Source organism: Pithys albifrons, chromosome 7 (genome assembly GCF_047495875.1).
Source record: "Pithys albifrons albifrons isolate INPA30051 chromosome 7, PitAlb_v1, whole genome shotgun sequence".
Lineage (NCBI taxonomy): Eukaryota > Metazoa > Chordata > Aves > Passeriformes > Thamnophilidae > Pithys > Pithys albifrons.
In genome coordinates this window covers 14,257,427-14,284,271 of record NC_092464.1, presented here as the reverse complement: position 1 = coordinate 14,284,271, position 26,845 = coordinate 14,257,427, and the positions used below count along the sequence as shown (strand labels likewise).

Here is a 26,845-nt window from a genome sequence, read left to right as displayed (position 1 = left end):
GCCAGTCTGTGACAGTTCACAGACTACTAATGTAGAATCTAAAAAATCTAGAAAATTGTACCATTTAGTGGAAAAGGGAGATTAAGAAGTGCACGTCTCCCTACTCAGATAACTCTTAAATTTTAAGCCATGAGTTATAATAATGATTAAAGATTGGCTAGGTGCTTCAGTGAAAATTCCATACCAAGAATATCCGTACTCAGGTTTTCAACAAAGTCTATTGCTCTGGCACTGACTCCTATAGGATACAGCATCTGTTAGCATAGAGCCAACCAGCAGGAGAGAGCAAGCACTTCATGTTCTAGTGCTAACACACATTTACAGGATTGAGGGATCCCAGCTAGTGCTTCAGTAGTGCAGTTCAAAGTAGATCCCAAGGAAATTCTCACTAATTTCCCTGGGGTATTAGCTTTGACATGGAAGAGTTCTGTGGTCAGATGTTTTACCCAGCTATCTGGAGGATTTGTATCAAACCATGCTCAAAAGCAGGACTTCCTCTTACCTCCTGAATAAGAGCGTTATGTCGCAACACTTTACGTGCTTTCATGATACGGACTATAGCAGCTTGCAGGTACATCTTCCTGTCTTCATCTACAGCGCTTCTGGTCTGCTCCATCTCCTGTGACATAGGAAGAACAGTAACGTTTAAAATATAGTAAGACAAATAAACACTTCATAAAAAGATTTAGAACCAATACTTTTTACTTTGCTAAAAGTGGCCAGCTAATAGAAAAATGCAGGTAAAGCACTTCCATAAATCAAGAATACCAGATGTCAAGAAAGTCAGTAGGAAGGTTGGAAAGAGGCATCCAAAACATCTTTGCTAAGGAGAAAGGCAGACAGAATGTACTATGATGTATTCGGTTTGGCAGCACATACGTATCTTGTACAAAATCCTGAGTCTTAGGAGATACAGAGGGAACACAGATTATCAACAGAAGAGTTAATTTTACTTGTCAAAAGACATAAAACCATAAGAAAAGTTGATTGGCTCTGCTGCTCCCGGAATAAGTTGCCTTTATAAAAACCACCAACAAACAAGTCTCATGAGACAAGACAACCTAAACATCAATTTCTTTAGGTATATTTTGTTTATCTTTTCCTTCTACCTGCTTGTCCCCTACTTCATCTTCTCCTGCCTATATTTTAAGTACAAAAAAAATTGCAGTGCTTAAGCTTTAAATTTACAACATTTCTTTATGGCAATGTAAATCTTACATCTGCTTACACCAAAATAACACATATGAATTCCATTTTAGAAAAATAAATATTGTAAGCTGTTCAAGCTGGAAACACCAAAGAATACTTGCCTGTGGTGTGTCTTTCTGCATTGATGTAGTAATTTTAAATTTTGTTCGTTTACTGCTGAAGTTCATATTTAATGAAAAGGTAGACTCTGCCTCTATATCTTCCTGCAATGAAGAAACTTTTTTAAAAATCAGAAATGGAATCAGAAAATGGTAACAATTTTTTTGAAAAGTCAGTTAGGATCTCACACACATAAGAACAATTTCAGATTTGTAGTTGGAAATTCCAAAATGCCACTTGAACCAGGTCAATTTTTTATGCTATAGTTTAACTAACATCAAAATCAACTCTATTTCAGAAAACACTCTGAAGAACTGTATGATACATAAATTTTTCTAACAAGTCAATATGATTAAAGCAATTTCTCTTTTAATACTTTGACAGCTTATTTTAATTGCAAACACTCTCCATTTAAACTCATTTTCTTCCTGCAAAGAAAGTAGGATTTGCATTTATTTATGGCAGAACCTCAAGAGGGAGCTCTTGCTTTCACAATTATTACTAATGTTACCTTCCAGAATTTAAGGGAAAACATCTAAGCATTTTGCTATGTTATAGCAGAAACAGCTGACAAACTGTAACTTCCACAGTTCCACATCTATCTGTACGATTCTAATTTTTCCCTGTCAGAATCTTGATTTTTTCCACATGTAAAAGTCCATTTCTTTCAATAAATGCTAACTATTCCCTGCAGTCAAAACACCTTTACTTTCAACTAACAGGATGACTGGACCCATCTTTGCACTTTCCAGGCAAAAGTCTGTACAAGTATTACCAGTTTCCAGCAGAATAAAGTTACTGGGCTTCTGAGACCTTAGAATCTTGGCAAACTGTCTGAAGAGCAAATATTTCAGTAAACGCAGTCAATATTTAACTAAATATGCACTCAAAACAATATTAATTCTAATTTTGTATTCTGCAACAAATAATTCTGTTACAATAAAAATAAAAACCAGGTCACCAGGTATAATATAGAAAATTTAACATGAAAGGGGAGAGACCAACAGATAACAAAAAACACAGGCTAACAATAAGTTTTAGCATTATTCTGCTTACACAGTTGAATATAAGCCAAAATAAATTGTGTATTGAGCATGAAATCAAAAAGCATGATTCTAATGAACCAATAAATATTTTGCCAAAAGCTGCTTGTGTTCTTCATCTCTACCCCCTGCCTTCTCTCCCTGATGCTGCTGGTGGGGGAATGAGCAAGAGGCTGTTGGGGCTTGGGTCCCACCTGGGGTGAAACCACAACACTCAGACACAGGTAAAGAGAAGTTTGTGTATTGGATTCCACTGCTTAAGCCACTGAAGGTCACTTGTGTATTTAATAAGTAATCTGATAGACTGTCTACAGATCTGCTATCACATTGCTGAATGGAGTGCAAAGAAAACAGAAATACCAAAGATGCTTGAATACAATAGTCTGGAAGGCAAAGAACTGGAAAATGCAGTGGTAAATGGGTTGGAAAGCTGTATCATTCCCTCTTCAATAACATATACTTAAAGGAACTGGGTAAACCTTATACAACAGACATAAATAAAGGCAAATCCTTTAAATAATGGACAATTTTCTAAGATTATGAAAGGTCTCACTGTTTTCTGTAATAGCTCCCAGTGTTTTATTTGACCCATAGTTTAACAGACATCTTTCCAGCCATTGTTCCAACCTGAGCTCATTTCTAGATATTGGAAGCATGTCCTATGCTTCAGCCAAGCATCAGATCTTCCTTGTTATCTCACTTTCCATTTCTTAACATTTTCCTGGTTAAAAACAAAAGCAGCTATCAGAACAGCTTTAGAATTCTTCTTGTAAGCCAGCTGAACACCTTATCTCAGAATCTCTTGTCTGATACTGTCTCAATAGTGAGCTTACTGGGCTAGCTGGAAGCACATGCTAATGTCTGTATGGGATGCACAGGCACTTTGGTAGTGTTTATTACTTAATAGACCTCTGAGTCCTCTGCTGTATGGGAAAAAGGGTAATTGGTTTCACATAGGTCATACAGAAGGATGAGAGAGTCAGAAACAGAACCTGTACCAACCATTGCCTTAACCACAAACAAATCTCAGATATTACTGAAATTCCATGAAATTCAAGTTTGGCAAATTGCAGCAAAAATCCTCTCAAACAAACTTTCCTTTCACTCTCTCCTCCTCCTGTAGTCTGTCAGCAAGGAAAAACCTGGTTGCTGTTGTTTTCAGTCTCTTAATCCCACAAACATTTTTTTAGGATCGCTGTGAGACTCTGACAACTCAGGCTCCTTCCTATGATTCAGTACAACTTGAAAAGGGGTGTATTCGCCTCAAACAGTGGTGAGTCCAAAGCCACAAGGGTGAAATGCAACAGAAGCAATAAACAGTCTCAGCTTTATTACCTTTTCAGCAGACTATGCTGATATAGGGACGGAAAGCCTATATGACAGTCTACTTCCTCCAAGCTCCTCCTTATTAATTTGTAACTGTTCACAAGGGTCAATAATAAACAGTTTCAACAGTAAACAATGGATTATTTTATATTAAAAAAAGCACTTGACAAATACCATAACGACGAGACTGAAAATATGAAACTTTTTTATATCTTTATGGCATACCTTGTCTGAGTCATGGTTTATCATTTTGACATCCAGCAGAGATTTGATGGTTTTTGTCAGTTCCTTCTCATTCATTTGTGTGCTGTCCTGAAGCTCCTTGTAACTGACAGTCTCACTGTTGTTGAAGGCAAGCAACACTGCCATTTGGTATGTTGTGACCATGGCTACATAAGGTTTGCACAAATAATTCATTTTTACTTCACCTGTAATGATACAATAGTATTTAATAAACTGATGGAAAGTGATGAAAAATCATCTAAAGCTTAACTACTAGAGCTCCTCATACATTTCCAGACATTCAATTCAAGTTTGCATTCAACACTTCAAATGGGATGATGGCAACTGATGTGAATTTACACATATAGAATGTGGTCTACAACAAAAAAACTCCTCTGACTAACTATGAATACTAGAACGTCAGTGGTTTTGAACAATGCAATATAACATAATAATAAAAATAAAAATTCCAAATAGCCTCAATACACTGCAGTGCATAACCTTCAAAATGCTTAAACTTCAATTTATAATGTCTTACAAAGAATCAAAGAACAGTGATTACGAGCAAGTTGTTCTATGGAAAGATTTAAAAACAAAATACAGGATTTGTCCACGCAAAATTTTTCATATTCTTACATTCCTTAAATTGCCAGGAAAAACAAAAAGCACTGAAGAAATCTGCCTGAAAGCAGATTTAGATTTTCTGTGTAAAGGTGAGTGTGAGTTAACAGCACCCTTCTATTATCAGAACTAGATCTTCATTACATTGTATTGCATGCTAGTCTGGTTTGCACCTCCACGTAGTATGTTGTGGTGCTCAGCTGTTAAAACCTGATACTGAAAGCACTTGAATACAACATGATTGACTAATACTCACCAAAAGAAACTATAACACAATATATATCTTCTAAGATGTTTTTAACATATACTCCTATGCAATAAATATAAATATGTATTTATTTCGATACACACCTGATTAAAACAGTATAATATGCATTCCTGAAATTATTTAATACTCATCTATACTACAGAAACAATTCCAGGGTAATTTTTATTAACTCGGCAGTTATGTAGTGCTGTTTTGTATTTAGGAACATACAACTCTAGTTTTATTTGGATTTAATAAACCGCAGGCAACATATACAAGTTTACAAAACATAAAACTTTGGAAATACTAAGCAGTAAAAATTAAACTAATTTATAATGCAAAATAATGTATTGACTTTACATGCAACACAATGTTTCAACTCCATAGTCTGATGCCATTTGAAAAGGACTTTTAGCAAATAACTGTCAGTTGTATAGATCATAAGTTTAGCAAAGCACTTATTTTTACCTGTACAAAGATAATGTAACCAAGTAAGCTTCCTTCCACTAAAATGCTGACTGTAAAATAATTCAAACTGCAAAACAAAATGAACTTCAATTAGGCACACACATAACTACTTACAATAGTTTATTATCACTCTACCACCCTAGTGAAGAAACACTAGGAGAAACACAAAGGAGAAATAATCAAATAAGAAAAGAGTATTTGGCCAAAGTAAAACCTTTACTGCTTAGAGAAATCATCAAATTAGCTTTAAAGAAGTTTGCACAAAGCTTGATTTTGAATGGCTTCTATGAAATACAAGACAAAGAAACCTCTATTTGCATCTTAATCTGCTACTAAATCTGTTCAGATTTAATACTAGTAACAGCATCCTCTTTTCTTTAAATATTTGGAATTGGTTCTAAAGGAAGAACCAACCCAGTTTGTTTAAGTATATTTATTAAACATTTCTCTCAGCAATCACAAAGTGTAGAAGAGAGATGTGAAAAATAAAGATATGCAAATACATACATAAATTCATTAAGGTATTTGTGTGACCCTTCCACACTTCCTGTGGACTGGAAACAGGACACCCACTATTTACAAACAAAATTAAGCCACTCAGGTTTTTCTCTGTCAAGCGTGATGCTCTTATTTGGAGTTATTTTACATTTTCCACATGTTCACAAGAAGCCTCCTACTAACCTACCATCTGTACACTTTTTTCCAGTTCCTGAGGAATTGCAAATGTAGAAGAAGGAGCCTGAGTTAGAGGCCATGCACCAGCCTAAAGGTATTGGGGAAAAAATAAAAGCATTAACATTTTCATACAATAATAAAAAATAACACTCTTAAGCAGATCTATAATGCCCTGTTATGTCATAAGGACAATCAACTGATCCCAGAGTTTTTACTGCCCATTTTTTACTGTTTTTTATGCACATCCCAGTGAGGTATTAATTAAAGTTAAAAGCACAAGGTATATCCCTGTTGTTTAGGGAGCTATTGGGTTAATTTTAAAAAGCATCACTAGGAAAATAAATTGCTCCACAATGATCACAAGGCATCAGTTTCCAGACAAAATATTCCTAGATAGAAAAATTGTTCACTTGTTATCAAAGCATAAAAAAATAAGTACAAATAACTCAGTAGTAATAAACATACATTAGTACCTGTAGAACATATATCTGAAAACTAATTCCCAAATCTATAATCGTGTCCTGGTTTTTGATAAAGTTGTTGAATTTGTTGTTGAGATCGGCACTAACACTCATGTCTGTATACATTCGATGGAGCTTGCTGGTAAATTCATAACCACAGGCTTGCTGTGAAGAAATATTACAACAGGTTTCACAATGAAAACAGTCCTTATCATATAAATTATGCCCACTCATTACTACAATATGAAAATCTAGTCAGCAGAAGTGTTGGTACATTTACAGAAAGCACTAGTTACAATTGAAAATAAACACAGCAAAATAAAATTATCAAGTTAACCTTAGTTTCATTTTATACACAATGATCTATATGAACAATGTTAATTTGTAAAATTTAAAGACAGACATGGTCTGTGAAAGTCCTAAGTACTTTTATAATGTTAATATGAATTATTTAACCCACCTAAAAAAACTACCCAAAATTAAATAAAAATCTCACATATCTTGGTGATACATGACCAATTGGTTTTTCATCTTAGCTATTGCAAACAGACCCACTGAATCCTAAGTTACCTCTGGCACCCTCTGCTGCTCCCTCTCAACACTACACACTCCTTTGTTTATTCTGTGTTAGAAGAATATTACATTACCTTTAGTTTATTTATCATGGCTTCTTCAGAATCCATAGACATTGACAAACCATGAATTAATCTTTTTGCCAACATTCTGGCATAGAACTGCATAAAAAAAACAAACCAGACATGTGGATTTTAAGAAGCATAATTCCATTCTTCAAGTGTGCTTTAAGTGTAACATTTTAACCTTTACTGAATATAAACAGTTACCTTTTGGAATACATCTTTGTCATCAATGTATTTGAAAACAGTAATGAAACTTGTAAGTTTGTCTTCTACTTCATTCTCTGTCATTCCTTTTGCTGATTTCTTCAACAAGTTGTCACAGTACTTGGCCAGCTCAAATTAAAAAAAGAAAAATCAAACCCAAATCTACTTGTCAAGCTTGAGAACAAATGTATGCCAAGGTACTCCAAACTTCTACACAAAGTTCAAACATGAAATAAATCACAGTCTACGGTTCTATTACAAGGGCTATATTCATGGGAAAACTATACATTCTAAATCCACAGAAAATACAATTTATATAAAAAATAGGAACTGTAGCAATTCTCTACACCCACAAAATGTGTGTGCAAGATAAGCTGTTACTACTGAAAAACACACATGAGTGTGACCCAGTGTGAGAAGTGGATGTGATGGACCCTATGACAATTCATTTGACAGTTATAAACAAGAATTATTACTTTCTACTTGTCTCACTTACCAACTCAGGTGCTTTGCAGATTGACTTGGGCTCCCTATAGTTAACTACTGATGTCAAAGCCTACATAGGAACACAGAGCACAGAGAAAAATTGTAAATGACAAGCCTTTTTCTTTTATGACATTTGAAGAAGTAAAATGATGCTCAGGGCAAAGACCATCTGAGACACTATAAAACTGAACCACACAAAAGAGAATCAAAAAAGAAACACTACATAAAGAGGTTTAATGTCATGTGAGAATTTGGTTGTTAAACATTTCTAAGCTGAGAGTTAAGAAAAAGTGGAAAGAGCAGAGGAACAGAAGCTAATTACAGAAAACGGGAGAACAAATTAAGTTCTGATTAGAAACTTTGCAAAAGAATGAACATTTTGGTATACAGCAATATTATGATCCAAAAGTATGGATGGAAAGAAACTTAGAAGTAATTGCAGATAAAATCAGATTTCAGAAGTGGCACAGCAACAGCAGCTTGTATCAACTGCATGTATCTTGAGCTGAAAAGCATATAGGGTGTGCTCACAACAGCGAAAAATGAAAGTTCTTTTGGTTGTTGAGAGCTTTTGATGGACTAAAGAGGAGAAAAAATATTGTTGAAAGTGGAAATTTGAAGCAGTACATTACAAGCAATGTGGTGGCTGAAGAAAACCTGAATATGACAAAAAAGAAAAGGAATGAGATAATGGCAAGTTAGAATTGAAAAAAAGATGTTAGAACAACCAAGTTTCTAACTTACATATCATTTAAATTCACATTTTAAACTAACATTGAACCAAAACACTGCATGACCATAGTTCCTACAAATTGCAGTTCCTTTATGAAAGAAAATATTACTATTATCAAGATGAACTGACAAGCAACTCGTTCGTACAATACCTCAACATTGCAAAACTTGGTAATATCTCTCTAGAATCCCTGTGAGAAAGGAATGCATGACTTGACAAGAAGGAAACTTTGAAGCGTGGAGCACTCGTTTGCCGTGAAACTGGAGGCAGCAACAGCAGTTTGGATATTCATGAAAAATTAGCAGCAGGTTAATATTTTAGATGTTTATTGTAAGAATGATCATTGAAGTGAAGAACTGATGTATTTTACAAAAAACTGTTGCGATGTGCCCAAGGTTGTTCATCTCGTGTTACTCCACCTTCTGGTACATGGCATTAATTGCAGTAGACATGGAAATGTGTTTGGTACTGAGATAAGTATTTGTTTTCAAATGTTAAATAATTATTTTCTCAAAATCAGAAATAACAGACATGTAACTACTGCTAGTACTATCACTGGTACCTTCTTCACTTTGCCTTTTCAGATGAACCTTGGCTGAAAATTATCAAAGCTTAAACTACGGCCCTAACTACAAACTCTAATTACTGTAAACACCACAAGAGAGCAATTAACTGTATGTCTGCATCCCATGAGAGGAAATTATAGAAAAGAAAGATACTTATAGCTAATAGCTATAATTAATAATGACTATTATTAAAATTTATAACAATTAGAACTGTTAGAATCGTGACAGCAATTGCAGTAAGTTTAGTTTCTGGACACTCTTTGTAGTCAACTTGAAAAATCTAAACCAAGATTCAATGTAAGTAATATTAAGAGCATTTGGAGTTAAACATTATGTCAAGAAGCAAATTCAAGTTCAAATGCATGTAAGAATTACCAAACTTCCCACACCCCACAAATGTCTATTTATCATCTGCACTTACATTAACACTAAATAGGTCAGCACCCTTTTTATGTTTTGAAATATGATGAAAATAAAGGCTTTTATTTCAGAAAACATTTAAGTATTAGAGTGGCCTTTTTTCCACTGCATTTCTAAACCAGAAAATCTGTATAAGAACCCTATCTTTGAACATCTGTTGATGCCCTGAAGAATTTTGGTGAGCCTGAAACGAAGTCCAAATTACTTAAGTAAACAAGGCAATGGAAAGTAAAAAAGTTACCTTGTCAAGGGCACTCATAAAGTGTTGGTCACCATTCAAAACAGTGTTGATGAGTTGAACAAATTTACTATGTACTTCCAAAACTGATTCCACAAACTGAGTTGGCATCTAAAGGAAGTAGATAAAACAGAAAGCAAGTTAATGAGAAAAGTTGTATTAGCCACATATAAACATATCTACATTAGTTGTGGATTTTTTCCTAATTACTCTTTTTTATAAAAGTTAATACCACAGTGATTAAGTCTTTGAGAAGAATTGGTTCTGCATTGTTGTACTCACATGACTGGAAATAAAAAGTCTAGGTTACATTTACAGTCCTGCTATCCAACATAGATTTGGGTCTATACTGGTCTCATACTGTTGAATTTTTCCAATCATACCCTAATCATACCCAATCACACCATATCCTTTATTAGTCTTTCCAAAATCATTAATGCTAACATGTACATACAGCTACCAAGCCAAAAAGCAACTGAAGTAATTAAACAGCTGCTTCTCCTACACATTGACTTCAAAGACAGAAAATCTGAATGATCCAATTGACTTTTCTGCATGACATGTCAGCACCACATTCTGTATAGAAATGACTGTCACAAGCTGGAGGAGCCTCTGCACAGAGAAGGTGTCAGGCAGCAGTGCAAGAGCGTGCAAGGCACTGACTGCACATCACAACTCCCCAGGTGCATTCTCAGGTCACACATTAAAAATGTTTAATTGACAAAGTACCAAATTTACACAATGGAGTAAGTATTTCACACTTGAAAATTCACAACCTTATGTTAATTATTTTAATCACCTTCATGGCTCTGTATTTATTTCCCCAAGTAGACACTATTAGTTTGAAAGACTAAAATTATAAATAATTTGAAAGTGAACTATACTACTGAAGATTTCAGTCCATTTTCAGTATGCACACAGGAGTCACAGAAGAGTAAGCATTCCTGTGCAGACAATAAAAGAGTGAATTCACACCAGCTTCTGTTTAAGTATTATTACAGACAGAAACACTGGATGATTAAAGTAACCATCCTAAAGTGAGCATAGAACTAGACAGCAAGATGTACACACACGTACAAATATAATGTCAAATGAAAGCTTGTTGTTTGTCTTTGAACAGCAATGCTAGAGGAACAAAAATGGAATTGAGTAATTTAAATATATATGAACTCAATAAAAGTTTAACAAACTTCAGCAAAATAATTGAGCCAGAGTATTTTCAGAACTTACATGAAAATATGAGACTAACAAAGCTCTTAGTGAGAAACACCACACTGAAATCAGAACAGGATGTCAGGTCTTTACAAATAACATATAGTTAAACCAAATGGAATCATTGGTTCCTAATAAACCAGAACAGCAAATACCACTGACTTAAGAGAAACTCGGAAAAAATACATACACGGAACAAAAGGACCTACTTACCCTGACAGCATTAAACAAACAACCAGAAATATCTAGCTGCAGTTGTTTCTGGTCGGACCACAACAACCAACTCTCAGGATAGATCACCAGGCTAATCAGAAGTTACAATTTATCCATCATGTTCCAGACCAAAATAGACAAAGTTAAAAAAAAAAACTAGGAAAAAAATAGACTAACAGGAAAAGAGCAAACATTTATTCAAGAATGATTAATCAAATAGGTAATTTCAGCTGCCTGAGGAAACTCACATTTTCCTGAGAAAGATTGCTGGTTGCTCTAAGGCCCTCATCATGGATATGGTTTTGTAGTTCCTGAATCATATGAGGTAAACCACTTGACACAGCCCGAAGTAGAGTATACATATTTGCCATGTCTGTAACAGAGATACATTTTTATAGGATATGATTAGAACACTAACAATTGACACAATATAGTAACATAATTTCACATAGAACTTATCAAAGACTGAAACAAGACCAACTGTTTTGAAAAAAAATTAAAATACACTGGATCACTGACAAAAGAGAAAAATGGAAGAGTAGAACTAATATCACTATTTACTGACCTCTGCCATTGTGACTAACTCACTCTTCCAATACGGCTTCTTTAGGAGAGATTCCAAGAAGAGAGATGGGCTAGTATGGAGAAACGCTGTGCCAGTGGTGGCTTGAAATTTTTCTCAAGTTAGAAAAGCTACAAATAAGTAACTGCTATTTTTATGGTTTACCCCCCACGTCCCAAAAAACATATCCAAGCACAGCTCAAACTTGGAAAACTCCCTGGAAACTGAACACTGTTATTACATACACTTTGAGTTTGGCTGTGAAAAACAATTTGTTGCACATAATAGATACCATCTTCCATGTAAGAATAAGCATTTTTTCAAGGGTAAGAAGCATGTATCAGGAAGCATATTTTTTTTTGTCAGGGAGGGAATATAACTATAAGAGCATCTTCTTTAAAAAGGTTTTGGGAAGAGAAGTCACAAAAGATTCAGGACAATAAAAAGTGGCTATGAAAAGAAACCAAAATATTCTATAATCCTGACATGTCAATTCATGATGAAGAAATCTGTAAAGACCGAGCCATTGGTTTACAAATGAAAACACAAGCATAAAATATGATTAATTCCACGGGACACAGGACTTCAGTGTGTTTTTAAGCTGACTAAGACAAGGAGAGAGAGAGAGCATTGGCTGAAAGAAGGTTGTTAAAAGTAAAAAGGTTTTGACTATGTATTTGGAGGAATGGTAAAAGAAAAATGTCATTCAGGGTTGAACTGAGCTTTCCAGGTAAGTAACATTAGCTGGAAGTGCTTAAGTGCACAGAAAGTCACTGAAAAAATATAGGAAATCACAATGCTAAATGAATAAAACAAAAACCATTTCACACTTCTTGTGACCACTGAGACTTACCACTTCTTTTCTCTTGTCTGATAATGTTGTGACATTCTGCATGTAGAAACTGCAAGTGATCAGCCACCATCCTCTGTTGGCATTCATGAATCACTTTGCCATATGAGCTGGGATGCAAATACTTCCGACACCGCATTTCTTCATCTTTTAATCTACCTAAAACCTGCAGACAAGTGGTTCAACTGAGAGTTGAAGAAATACTAATAACCAACATAGAACCAGAATATACAGCAGTATATGTATGTAGAATGAGACACAAGAATAAGCAAAAATTACAAAAGAACTTGTCCGGGATGCCAAAAAATTAAATTTGCTCTTTTGAATCAGTCTATTGCTCAATTAATATAATCTACTCTAAATATTGGCGAGCAACTTCCAGTACTTCTCAAAATTTCTTTTTCCCTTCAACTTTGTGACCAGTCTTCCCCAACTTCTTACCACACTTTTTACTCCTTCTGAGAAAGTTTACCACAATACCTAACTGTAAGAGACTACACAAATCACTTTACTACTCCAAATCCATCTCCTTATACATAGACATCTGCTCAATAGGTACAGGAGTACATCTGAGCTATTAATGAAACTTTTTATAACTTAATGAAGGAAATAGGCATCATAAAATAAGTCATATGAATGCTGATATCAAAGCACTTACATCCTGTGAATATGAGGGGAGTCTAGGGAGAGTAGTGCAGCTGCAGACTGTTAATGATGGGCAGACTCTGCATTGCTTTTGGTTTAGTTGAAGTCTTATCATGTCTCAAATTTCATCAAAGGTGTGCAACCATTGGCTTATGTTCCTTTTGCTTAAAAGCACTTTCACAGCCTTCTCCTCAACTCTTCTATCTTGGTAGTGTGGACAGTATAGCACCAGGGACTCACTCATAGCCTTGTATTAATCTTATAAGAATTACAAGTCAAATTACTTGACTTTATACACCACAAAACGAAACAAAAGAAAATCCATCTCAGCATGTAATTTTTTCATAATGCTCTGTAACAACTTAAGTCTTCTTTAATCACTATGATGCTAAAACTATCATCTTATGCCACTCCAAAATTAAAGAAAATAAGGACATGGGGAAATAATACCGATCTACTTGAGCCGTGATTATGAAACCCAGGTTTGTAGCTAATGTTCTGATTAACCATGTCACCAAAAAGTATTGTTTCAATTGCATGAAAGCAAAACACAAGGAAAAACTATAACTACAGAGGAAAACATGTATCATAAGTAAAATGACAATATAGACTTTAGTTATTGCATGTCTACCGAAGAATCTCTTACCTTCTCCATGTACTGTGAGCAATTTGACTCTTGCAATAAATTTGAAGCTTCTTGTTTATAATACTCCCCTGTTTCATTCAGAAAAGGACACTCAAAAATTTCCTGATAAAACTAAAAGGGAGAATTTTTTTAAAAGGACAAATAATACATCTACTAGATCAACATTCAAAATTAAAAACACAGAATCAGAAATGTGTATCTACCTTTAGGGGGAATTTTTTCTTATACTGTTCAACATGAACAAAGGAGTTAATAACCCCATGGATTACTTTCTGGTTTGGGTCTTCTCCACAGCGATCACTGAAATAGGCAAAGTAAACATTTATGAGAATGCAGGTATCTTGTGTAACTCATCTGATAGCTGAATGAAATAAAATAGGATGAAAACATTTTCCAGTAAACTCCTCTGCTTAAATTGGCAGAATTGAAGAAGATTAATCTTAAAATAAAAAAGCTCTCTTCTTTCTCTCATGTACTTTTAAATTGAGATAGTAATTCATAAACTGTTCAAAAGCATTAACAAGTTACGAAGTTTCTGAGTGTTTGCTAAGGATATAAGTATTCCAAATTACATACTCTGTGCAAGTAGTTTGAAATATACAGGAAGTTCCATCTTCTATTTGTACCCTTTATTATATAGACTACCTGCATACTCTTGCCCCTGCCAAAACCCCCATTGTTTTCACCAGCATCAGAGCAAAAAACATGCTATTTTCTTTTCTGAATATCTATTATTCAATATGTAGATTTCTAGTGGAATAAATAACACACCCGGCGCATTTTCACATTACTTAATCATATATGAGAAATGGAAAACCTTACATCTTTCAGTCAAGTTCTTAGCTTCAAATCAGGGAGTTGAAGAAAATGTTATCTTTAGTTCCATTCAGTTGAAAACAAAAGTAATTAAAACAAGTGTTTTGCATGCTAAAAACATTAGTGTTCAGTCCTTTGCAAAGACTGGAAACAACAGACTCACACTCAGAACAGCAGAGACTTTCTCGTAAGACATGGAAAGTTTTAAAAATGACCACTTTTCATATGCACTTTGCAAGAAAATAAAAGAATATTGCCTAACTCCTAAGGTGTTAAATAGGACTAAAATATTGTTTACAAATATATTTATGCTTAAGCATAAGCACTGGTAATTTCAAAGGCATTTCTTTTTAAAATACATATGTACACATGTATATAGAATAAGAACTTCTAATTAACATAGACTGCACTAAAAAGACAAAATATCTCTATTAGAAACTTATGTTGGTATAGGAGATTAATTTACATGACTGATTAAAAAAAATAAGGAAAGCCAATAAAAATACTTAAACCCCAAACATTACCATAAACCCATCTCAGCTGGGGTGGAATGGGGCAGAAGTAATTTTGCTCATGTCATTTGTTTCGGTTTGTTTCAAAACCTTCAGAGGAGGCCCATGAGCTGGGGAGGTTTACCAGGACAGCCACACCAGCATTCATCATATTATGCACAATAGACCATCTTCATCTGCTCACAGCACTGTTAATTATGGGCATTATTTCAAACACTACTAGCTTTTAGGATCTGAAAACTTAGGCTCATGATGGGTGCAAAGAACTAGTTCTCTAACAATTTATGAGCAGTGACTGTACGGTTTATGCAGCTTCATCACCCATCATAAATGACTGAACTAATGGATTCCATCAGGGATGGTCTCACTTTTCTGCCCAGGGAACAGAAAGAGTTCCTCTGATTGTGGTAGTTGAACCAATGGAGTAATTCTGAGTTGGGGTATATGTAATCACACCCTGCATCCTTGCCAACATCCCTCTGCAGGGTCTGGTTTATGATGGTAGGGGTAGCAGCACAGAATCATAGAAGGGAAAAAGTGAAACATCTCCCCTGGGCCTAGATGCAATTCCATCCTGGAGGCGGCCCAGCAGCATGGAAAGCCGCAGGGGGCATGCAGCCTGTGAACACAGTGCTGTGTCATCGAGCACAAGAAGCCACAGAACTAAGAGTTAAGCATATTACAAAGCAAGGTTCTGGCAAGACACAGTCCAGTCCAGCTCTGACAGCCAGGGTTCTGGACCTGGAAAGGCACAGGCGACACAAACACAAGAAGCTCCAGTCTCAGCACCCCTCTGCACGGTTCACAGGCCACTTCAGACCTGAGTTCATGCAGATGTGGGTGGGGAGGGCACAGCCATGATCAGACCCAGGGGTTTCGAAGGACAATGTACCATTAAGAAAAAGTTGTAAAAGTAGAGGACACATGCTTCATGGAAATGCTGGAAGAGAGGAAACAAGCTTTCAAAGCAGAGGTCAGATGGCATGAAGGTGATAAACGGAAACTAGCAGAGTATGGAACAGGCTGTGCCTGCTCTGGCAGCAGCTTCAGGTTTTTATTTAGACCAGTGGTGCTCTGCTCCCCGGAGTTTGTAATGCAAATGACTCGTTTCAACAGAACTTGATGGAAGTTTCAAGGATGACTTTCATGGAAGTCACAGTAGTAAGAGCAACCGCCAAGCTAAAATGAACTAAGTGATCCCACTAAGGTAGAAGTCTATCAGATGTGCATTTTCCCTCTAGGCAGTGGTCAGCAAGCAATAAAAATACATAGAGCTACACAGCAGCTGCTGCACAGTTTGAAGCAGGGCTGTCACAGGGTATCTTGGGAGGATACAAGGGAATGATGCTGTTTGGTGAGGAATATGGATAAAACCAAAATGCAGTCAACATCAGTTCCGCTAATTCAGGTGATGACGAGTTTCTTATTTCAAAAGGAATGGAGAAAGCTACAAACCACAAGCTCAAGGAAGTTGTGCTGGTTTGTATTAACTCCATATTGTTCCTGTCTTAAGACTAAAGCTAACAGTGGAAGCTCAACATTTATTGAACAGTGTACTACTACTACAGTCCCAAAGAACATTTTTAAAATTTAAGGTACAATAATAAAATTCATTAAAAGAAGATTCCATCATTCAAAAGAAGTGCTCTGCTGTGTCAGACTAAAGGTCTTTCACAGCCAGTTAACTACAGAATTCACTGTGAATTAGAAGAGCCTCCTCTGAATACTTCTTAAGAAGTTAACTTCCAATAGCCTTAATTTCAAACAAATGGTATAAGTAATGCATCAGCTTAGACAGGAATAGTTCAGTTAGTTATAAAGCATTAGTTATCTTTAGCAGAGAAGCCTCTTCTGGTTAGTCTGTACTAATCACACTGTCATTTGAGATAGCACCTGAATAACTTCCAAATTATTTGTTTAAGAATTTCATAGATGAATTTTCTCACAATTCAAGATCTTGTCGGCTTCCTGTTGTGTTGAAACAAAAATGCTTAAGTTGATATTCAGCTTGCCTTGTAGGAGGAGTGCTTGGGCTAGAGGGAGGGGGAAGAAAGTGTGTTATATTCAGAACTCTATATTAACTACTGCAGTCAAACAAGACAGGCTTAGGTAATTTAAGAATTCTCTGCTGTTCAAGGAGGCTAATCCTGCTCCCTTTTGATCACAGGCCTATCTACCTCTCTTGCATTGCTTTGGCACTCATCAAATTCTTTGCTGAATTGACTCATTGTGCCAATCTGGAGAAACATTAGCCAAGATGGTTTTCTGTCATATTAGCAGTTGAGCTGGTTCACTTAGGGACTGGATGTGCACCAAATACAGCACATGACAGTTAGCAGAGCACAACCTGCTCCTTTTTGGCATCAGTAAACTTGGATCATTTTAGCTATCTGGTTTAGCTGAACCCCAAGACATTACTTCCATTTCTTTATTTTTATGTACCAAAAAAAAATTTATTGCTAGTTTTAATGTGTACTGTATTGCACAAGCTTATAGCTTCTAAAAAATTGATGTGCTCAAGATTTTAGTGAGAAGTCTTTTTAAAATTCCAGTTAAATACATAGATTTCAGATAAATACACCTGAAAGAAAAGTTTGTGGCTCTGCTCCCCAACTTTTTCCAGGACAGTAATGAACATACATTTATATGCAAGCAATGAACTACAGTATTGGTTGTCAATTCCACATATGCTATGCAAAATCCTCTGGCTAGAAGTAGTTCAGTTGTACTACCTAAATAAACTTTATTTTTTTAAAAATGTTGTAATAAATAGAACCATGCATAGACAAGTACTATTAAGAAGGTATATAACAGAGGAGGTTTGAAGCACATACACGTATTAGTAATTTTATTAAAATTTTTAGGTAATATTATTCCCATGCATATTCTTGCACCTCTGATAGATGTAATATATGAACATTCTTTTCTTCAAAGACCTTGTTTAATCCTTGAGCTGCTGAACTCAATGTTAAAAGTACTTAATAGTCGTTTGCAGCAGTGTCTTTAAAACTGCCTTTTAAAAACTGTACTGACCCCTGAAATCACAGCAGAGAAGAGCAACTGGCCTACAGTTACATGCAAAGGCCACCCACAGAATCCCCATAGCAAGCCCTGCATTTCAGGATAGCAGGGAAAACAGCTACAAGAAGTAGTTCTCTCTTATATAATTCACTGAACAACACCCAGATCACAAAGTGGCTAGAAGAAACTTAATATGAATTGTTATATGTATATTTTGAGAAGCAGAACTGAATTAACTTCCTTGAGATAACACATAATTAATAGCACTCCTTAATAAAGGAGAGGGAAAAAAATCCAGGTCCAGTCATTAGAGATGATGACTTAAGTTTCGTTTAAAACTTTTCAAATAGTTTAATAACAAATAATGTCAACTTGTTACAGTTTGAAGCCACCTGCTGCAGCCAGTGACAGCCTCAATCTAAACACCCTTGTGAGGTCTGCAGTCAGCCTCAAAGTTACACATACCATTACTCTTAAGAGGCATCAGATCTCTGTTAATAAAAGTTTTTGCACAGATTTCCACTCACACCCACCAATGAAATACACACATAGATTAAATCAAGCCTTCAACATCACTGTGTCTGATGTAACAACGGAGAATTTCCTTCCCCATGAATTAAGGAATTTTTACTTAGTAAAAATAAATTGTTACTGTATAAACGTATGGATAAAGCAGTATTAGCTCTGGTTACAAAGGAACCATGGTTCAACACCTGAAAGGAAATAAATAGTTCCTGGCTTCAGAAATGCCATCCAAGAGAGACATCATATCAGTTTCTTTGTTGTCAAATATTTCATTCAGGAAAGAAAAATTAAAAATTGAACTTAGGTTTTTATTGCTTTATAAATATTTTTTTCTGACTAAGTGCGTATCCAAGGAACCTCATTCACCCAAATTACTTCATTCCATCAGTTTACCTACAATATATGGTCTTGTCCCCTGGGTAATCACTTAAAAATGCCCCTGTCATTAGGCAACTCCAGATCTATCCTAAATAGTAGCAGAAGTGTAGAAACTGAAGGAACTTACAACAAAACACAAGATCAGTAGTACATCTCAAATTTTCTGTTTATTCATAAATAAAAAGATCAGGAGTTCAGTAGGGCTTTATTTGAAAACTTTAGAAATCCCAAGCCCTGTAGCTGCCAGGGCAAAAAAAATAAATTCAGAAATAAAGTAATAATTTTCCTCAAAGTGCAATATTTTCATTTCACTCAAGTAAGGCAGCCGGAATGTTAAGTGAGGGCACTCATCTGAACAACAGAAACCCAGAAGCTTAGTCTTCCTGGCAGATAATCAAGAATTGTTCTGGTTCCCATGCAAAGAAACTGCTTCAGTGGCTTTGCCAAATCCCTGCCCAAGGCCTGGTCCTTCAGTTTACTGCCAGCACAGAAGCCATAAACAGCATCAGACGGTGAAGAAGGCAAAAGGCATGTTATGGGACCTGGAGAATTATTCTAACTCCTCCCCAATCCCATTGGTAGGAGAGCTTGCTGAAACAGAGATCACTACCTTGAGGTTACAGGGAATTGAGAACTTCCTTTTCAGAGCCTTCTTCTACACATGCAAGTGACAAATATAGCTACAATGAGAAAACCTGACAGACCATCATCATCATCAGGTAAGAAGTTACCTTAAAAAAAAACAAACATAAAAGAATCTACTCAAAGTCCACAGACTTTTCAAAATAAAAACAGTGCAATATCCCTCCCCCACGCTGAGTTAAAACAAAGACCAATCGTGCACTCACTTTTTTATTTCTCGGAGGAGCATCCGAATAAGGATGGCCTGAAGTGGCTCAATCATTAGTTTTCTCCACATATCAAGAGCTAGCTGTCAGGACACAATACAAGTTTACATCAATAAAAAGTACAAAACCAAACCAAATCAAGCAAAAAAATCTCCATTGAAACCCATAACAATACCAAAGACAACACAATTTCCCACTGAATGTGCACAAACCGCACTATTTCATAGAATCATAGAATCGATTGGGTTGGATAAGACCTCCAAGATCATCAAGTCCAACCCTTGGTCCAACTCCAGTCTGTTTACCAGATCATGGCACTCAGTGCCACGTCCAATCTCAGTTTAAAAACCTTCAGGGATGGTGAATCCACCCCTTTTCTGGGCAGGCCATTCCAATGTCTGATTACTCTCTCTGTAAAGAAAGGGCAGAAAACCATGGACAAAAGCTGCCAGTACTATCCTTTGGGCAATACCTCAGAGCAGGACCCAAATGGGAGAATTCAGTAACACATCAGCGTCTCCCAGGAACCTACACTCCCAGTTTCCAAAGCAGGTAATGAACAGTCATTTCCACAGAACTAAGGTTTACCTCTGACAACCGTGGGAACACACTGGACTAAATCTCAGTCTGAGGAAATAAGGAGTAACATTTATGCCATTTTGTAGATACCACAAACAGTGCAGAATTAAGCACTTCCAAGCTCTTATAAGCCTTGATCAATGCCAGTGACTAGCAAGCCTTGGAGATAGCATAGATGGAAAAGAGAAGAATTTCCTTTTTTGAAATTCCTTGACTTAAAGCATATAATGTTTGTGGTGTTTGTTTCTGCCCTCTCCCAACCTGTCAGAGGATTAGCAATTTCAGCGGGCAGTGCCCTCTTCATCAGCTGGGTCAGAAGTACAGAAGGTACTTCCTCACGTATCACAATCTCTCCTTACTCTTAACTAAAGGCAGCAGAGATCTCCTACTTAAAAGCAATGAAATCAAAGAGCCAGAACAGTAATCACTGACAGGTCACTGACATTATGGAAGAGAGAAACATTTTCTCTAGCCTTCTAAACCAAAAGGGAAGAAGAATTCACTTCCACTATAGAAAAAAAAGGCAAATACAGAGAGGAAACGAAAAAAACCAATACATCAAACCAGAAAATCACAGAACAAAATAAATTCTCCAGCTAGCAGTATGTGTACATACAGACCCAAAGCAAACAGATACATAAACAAGCACTCAAAAGACAAGTTTGTACTCAACTGTATTCAGGACTGTGATTTTATACCAATGCAAACTGAAAAGATGTCTTCAAAATCTTTTCAAAGAGACACTGAAACACTGTATTTTGAAGAATTTGAAAGAATTTCTTTTTTCTTAACTGTAAAATTGTCTTTTAGCTTCACTTGCTTATACTTCATTGTAGGAGTAGCCATAAAGTGACAAACACCACAAAATCCACTTCTACATAGCTGCAGTGCACAAGGTGAAGTCTCAGAACGTAGTTCTGCTGCTGACAGGATTTTTCATTTTTGTAGATATTTAAAAATTACTCTCAGCCTCTCCACTAGCAACTGTGACAACACTCTCGTGCTTGCCACAAATTACTTTTTTTCAAAGATAAGACATCCCTACATGACACTTTTGTGCACAGAATGCCTCCTTTTTTTTCAAAATCTGAGTTGCTACAATGGAAGTTCAAAACAAGCTTGCATTAGAAAATAAGATGGCAAAAAACTAATCTCAAAAAAAGCTTTTGTACTTTGTGACATGGAGAAATAGAAGCCTAAAGGTAATATTTCCAGTGTTTCCAAAAGCAAAAGTACTGCTTCCTCAAAATGTTTTCTAGACAGTAGGGTCACTTAATAATCCAAAGTTTGTTTGCGAAGTGGTTCTATTATCACATTTTCAACTGAAATTCTCCAATAATTGGTTTCCCTATTTGCTTTTTTCCCCTGCCACGTCACTATATTTTTGTACATCAAAACTGTCGACTCATTTTACAAAGGCTTCAGTGCCTACCTCTTCTACAATATTAAACTACTTCCACTCTGTGACACAGAAAAGTAAAAATTTAAAAGGACAAAGCTGAACTTGCAGCACTTCTGAATGCAGTTTATATCCCATCCCACTTTCAGAGGTACCTACCTCTCCAATTTCCATCAAAGGTTCATTCATATCCACCCCTCCATAACCATACTGAAGATCAGCTTCAGTCAATTTGTTCTTCTTAATAAACTGTGTGTTGAGGTACCTATATAAATAGAGATGTTGTAATCAAAACAGGCAAATGTTCTTTTTTTCAATAAATTCAGAGTTGTGGAATGCTTTCCACATTACAAAATATAACCTCCTTTAAGCAATGCCATTGCTATTTGTAGGAAAATCTTAAAATATAAATTGCTTCAATTTAAAAGACCTTACATCATATTGAAACATTATGGTGTTATAACTGAGAGATCAGACAAGCCTGATATATCAGTCAGCACTTTCTTGGTGAGCAATATGCTTGTGTAAGAGTCCAACCCAACTACATGCACTGTCATATTACTCATACATCTATAAGCAAAATTCTGCTAAATTCTGAGCAGTTGACTAGTATTAGTGATAGTTTATTTATTATTGATATAAAAACACTCCAGTGTCAGATATTTTTAAGTTAGAAGTATTTTCTTCTACCTCTAGTATCTATTATTTTGCATTTCTCTCAGACTGAAAAACAGAAGTACTGTCAATTTTAAGAGCACAAACTTTTGTCAGTTATGATCCCTTACTCAGGTCATGATAACTAGCAAACAGATTACAAATTTTATAGAGAAAAATTTGCAGAAATTATTTTAATTAACATTTATAAGGAAGAAATGTTAAAAATGCTTTTTTTATTTTGTATTCAGTATTTCCTATTGCATGCATAGTTTTTACAAATAACAGAAAATGGTTTCTGTGCAAGACCTGTTAAAACACCCCTCTTCATTCTCAGTAATTCCATAAAACAGATATTAACATTTTAAACTGAACTATTCTCCTTTTCTTTCCCAGATAATTGGGGAAAAAAATCTAATGTATTTTATAACTATGCTTACATGTTAGTGATTAAATGAGGCAACTGAGAATGTTTTTTTAATGTCTGACCTAACCAGTAGTTTTGAGATGCCCAGTTTCACGCTCTGAAAAGAGCCAGCACTTGAAGAAATCACGTGTTCAGAGGCTGCACCAGACTAGTGATGTCTGAACACTCTGGACAGGGAGGCAAAAGCCAAGCAAAGGAGAAAAGGGGAAACATGCTGTGAAAACCTGTGAAGTTGGAAGAATTTAGGATACCGCAGAGTTCAAAGAAGGAAGACTTGAGATACTGCAGTGGTGACAAACTGGGATACAGTGGCCCAAGCTCCTTTCAGACTCTGGATTCCAGAGTACTGTAAAGCCCTTCTGCTACCATGGGCAGCAACCACAGACTGGCAGCGCAGATCTGTGAGGGGCTACAGGCCCATCATTTCATATAAAACTTGTAAGGACATCCAGAACAGTTGGAACACCAGCCTGAAGCAGCCATGCTCCTTGATGGTATTCTCCCAGCCTCCCCCACGTGAACAAAGCCAACAGCTGCCAGTCTAGTCTTTCTTATTGAACTTGCTAAAAAGGAAAGCCCTATGCTCCCCTCACTCAAACCCTCTCCCTTCCATGAGTACATATGGAAGGAGAACCAAAAATTGCTATACGTTGATATACTGGTATTACTACAAGTGTTTTAAAAAAGACAAAATGCAACAAAACAAAAAGCTGCACTATGTGTGTTTAGTTTTCAGGATTTTATTATGAGAAGATTTTAAAACTTCTGTTTTTTTTTCTTTAAATCACTTACATTAATTACGATTTGCTGGACAAGAAAACTCTCTAATTAACTAAAATAAAAGTACACAGATCAGAATTTTTACAAGGACCTATGAAAACAGTAACAGCACCAAGACACTGATAAGCCCTAATGTCCAGCATTGATTTTATCTTTTAGTTATGACCATTAAAATAATAACTAAAGCTGTTTCTTTAATATCAAGTATTCCTTATTCCATCAGTTTCATCACCTTTGTTTAGTCAAGCAAATATGGGATTTCAGTTTTCAAACTGAATCCAAGTTTGTTTTCCTAGGAAAATGCATCCTGGAGGGTGGGGAAAAAACCCCAAACCAAAATCAACACCAAAGGAAGAAAACAGTTGACTCATTTGTCAATCACATGATTAGTCTTGCATTTTATGTGTTTTGCACAAAAGTGTCTTGTATTTTAGTACTGTTTCAAATAGTGCCTATCTGGTTAGAAGCAAAGATGCAAACCTACTTAAACTTTAAAGGAATATATTTTAAAATAGCATTAAGATTACTAGCTAGTAAAGGTCAATCAGTTTTCATCACTGGAAGTATTACACAAATTAGAACCTGGATTATAAGAGAGTCAACTAATTTATGGCACTGTTTTGAGAGCAGGTGTGCAAGTAACAAAAGAACTCCAGCTGCTTTATAAAAAGCGGCATAACTTCTTAAGGTCTTCAAAAGTACTTTGACCCAAAACATTCTTTTAAAAAACAAAACAGTGACATAACACTTAATGAAGTGCTTCCACTGCATGGAAGTCATTATGACTCTACTAATCAAGCATTGAGTCATTTCTTGTCTTCATGTGGGGTCTTCTAGTTTCCATTACAATGCACATTTTACTGTTGAAGAGGAAAATCATACTTTAACAAAGTCATACCTTTTAGAGACTTTTAGAAGACAGTTTGTAAGAAAATTCAGAATTTCAATATAATGGAAGAAGCTGTAACTTTGAGGTGAAAATACTTCTGAAAAGGACATCTAACAAGTACATTTTCTGGGCAAAGTTCCACTGCTGGAGAAGTATTTTAATTTGCTGGTTTATGACCTGATGAAAACTCAAAAAGCTCTTACACAAAGCAGAGTCAGTGAGATTCATACACACTAAATAATTGCTGAGTTTTTTCCCTGTATCAACTCTCCAGTTAAGTCAGTGACACAGGGAACTAAAGTTTGTAAGCCCAGGATGGACTCTACCACATTTGTTCCCAGCCTGCTAGTGATAATTTAATAGAGCCTACAAGATCAAATGCACATCTCTCAATGTAATAGTAAAGGTCCCGAAATCCTTCATAAATGCTCACATCATACCATCATTTAAGTACAATAGTAAGTGCCTCATAAATTGTATTTACAAGCTGGGTAAATTTACATGCCTAATGGACACTACAATGTTCAACCTACAGTGCCAGTGGAATTGAAATTCAAATCCTAGTAAATCCAAAGCCATCTCAATACAGTTATAATTTGAGCAACTCATAAATAGGTAAGTTTTATGTGCTTAAACTATCACCAGTAGCACCAAAATACATTTGCAACTCAGGAAAGAGTCAAACTATAAAAATAACAGTGGTTAGTTGTGCTTTTATAGACTTGGCTGTTATATAGTCTGTTAGTTTCTGAAGTTCTCAGAAAAGGACTAAGGAGAAATTTTCACTCCCTCTCCAATTCCTGCAGTTCAAACATTCAGCCAAAAAGAAAGGGCCCAAGGAGCACATTGCCTTGTCTGAAAGGCTCTTCTAGAGGGAGAGTTGTGGTTTTGCCAAGGTACATTGCAAAGCTTCGAATCAAACCATGCAGGTTCAAATGCATACTGCAGTACAATGCCATACTTGCAGAAGAACCCCTAGGATTATGGACTAATTCACTGCAGGGTTCATTTGGCACAGCAACATCAGGTAGAATATATTAGTAACAAAAGAACAGTAGGAACAATCTTAGATAACTTATCTGCTGAGGCATTATTCCCTTTTGCTCATGTTCTGCTACCATAACTATATTCTCTCCAAAACTGGTCTAAGTCATATTGATCTACTGCCCTTTTTAATCAACATTCTTCAACTTAATCTGCAGATCGCTGTAATAATTTCAAAGGTTTAACAATTCTTTTGCAAAGCTTACCTGTATAAACAGTCCATATAGTCTGCCCCTTTGCTATACTCTTCCCAGTATCTGTGATACATAACCAGCACTTGTTCTTCAGCTTCCAGAACTCTCTGTGAAGGCAAACACCCCTCACTAAAATTAGTATGGAAATAACATGCGTGCTTAGAAAGTTATAATGGGACCATTATTTTGAAGCAGCAGTTGCATATTCAGAAATGTTGCAATGACCAGAAAACTAACACATCTTCATGCTACCAAGTTTTGGTAAACCAGCTACACCCCCTGGAGTTGCTTTATTTTGCATTTAAAAATAACATTCTCTCTACTGTCTTACTTTTTATTTATCTTTCTGAAGTACCTGCTTGAATAAGAACAGTTCATATTTTCACATCATTGGTGGGATAACTTGCATAATTATTCTTTCACTGACACATCAATTTTAAATACATGCCACATGCACACTGGAGGAATTGCCTAACGATAACCATTTAAAATCAATATGCTTACTGAACAGACAAGGACTTATACTTACCAAGAATCATGGAATAAAGCAAGTTTAATAAGGCACAGATACAATATATAAACATAAAACACATCTGAAGTTCTGCTGAAAAATCTTTGACATTTAAGGTAATCATCGACTGAAAAATTGCTAATGTATTGAGCTTCTCAAAATATTTATATTTCAAAGAAATAAGTTCAACAATTTAAACTAATTAGTATGATTTATGAGGCAGGATATAATCCTAGGAATTCAACTATAATTCTCTCTAGAGTTTATAATTCTAAAATCTGGCTCAAGCAGCAAAGAAGCCTATGCAAAAAATTAAAAAAAAATGTAAAAGAGAAAGCTGGTAGAGAAAACAGAATTGAGAATGCTTTCTGCTGCAAAACTGCATTTTGCTAAGGTTTTCCAAAATGATTTAAAAGACGAGTGGTGAACAGCCAATTCCAACATGATTTCAAAGATGAGTGGTGAACAGCCAATTTAAAAACAC

General features: G+C 35.7%; 1 protein-coding gene across 3 annotated transcripts in view; it reads right to left on the bottom strand.

Moving 5' to 3' along the window:
- The window catches only part of CUL2 (cullin 2), a 39,816-nt gene that overhangs the window by 3,657 nt on the left and 9,314 nt on the right, over positions 1 to 26,845 (bottom strand). For 2 of the 3 annotated variants that reach the window (XM_071559912.1, XM_071559911.1), the window contains exons 4-21: positions 25,863 to 25,957; positions 22,022 to 22,127; positions 19,885 to 19,967; positions 17,059 to 17,145; positions 13,988 to 14,084; positions 13,785 to 13,895; positions 12,497 to 12,659; positions 11,330 to 11,454; positions 9,660 to 9,767; positions 7,710 to 7,769; positions 7,214 to 7,342; positions 7,019 to 7,105; positions 6,384 to 6,536; positions 5,921 to 5,998; positions 5,236 to 5,302; positions 3,903 to 4,105; positions 1,311 to 1,412; positions 503 to 619 (exon numbers count right to left, since the gene is read on the bottom strand). In XM_071559912.1, the coding sequence (XP_071416013.1) occupies positions 503 to 619; positions 1,311 to 1,412; positions 3,903 to 4,105; positions 5,236 to 5,302; positions 5,921 to 5,998; positions 6,384 to 6,536; positions 7,019 to 7,105; positions 7,214 to 7,342; positions 7,710 to 7,769; positions 9,660 to 9,767; positions 11,330 to 11,454; positions 12,497 to 12,659; positions 13,785 to 13,895; positions 13,988 to 14,084; positions 17,059 to 17,145; positions 19,885 to 19,967; positions 22,022 to 22,127; positions 25,863 to 25,957 (1,971 nt within the window). The remainder of the gene's footprint in view (positions 1 to 502; positions 620 to 1,310; positions 1,413 to 3,902; positions 4,106 to 5,235; positions 5,303 to 5,920; positions 5,999 to 6,383; positions 6,537 to 7,018; positions 7,106 to 7,213; positions 7,343 to 7,709; positions 7,770 to 9,659; positions 9,768 to 11,329; positions 11,455 to 12,496; positions 12,660 to 13,784; positions 13,896 to 13,987; positions 14,085 to 17,058; positions 17,146 to 19,884; positions 19,968 to 22,021; positions 22,128 to 25,862; positions 25,958 to 26,845) is intronic. The other variant, XM_071559913.1, reaches the window with a different exon arrangement.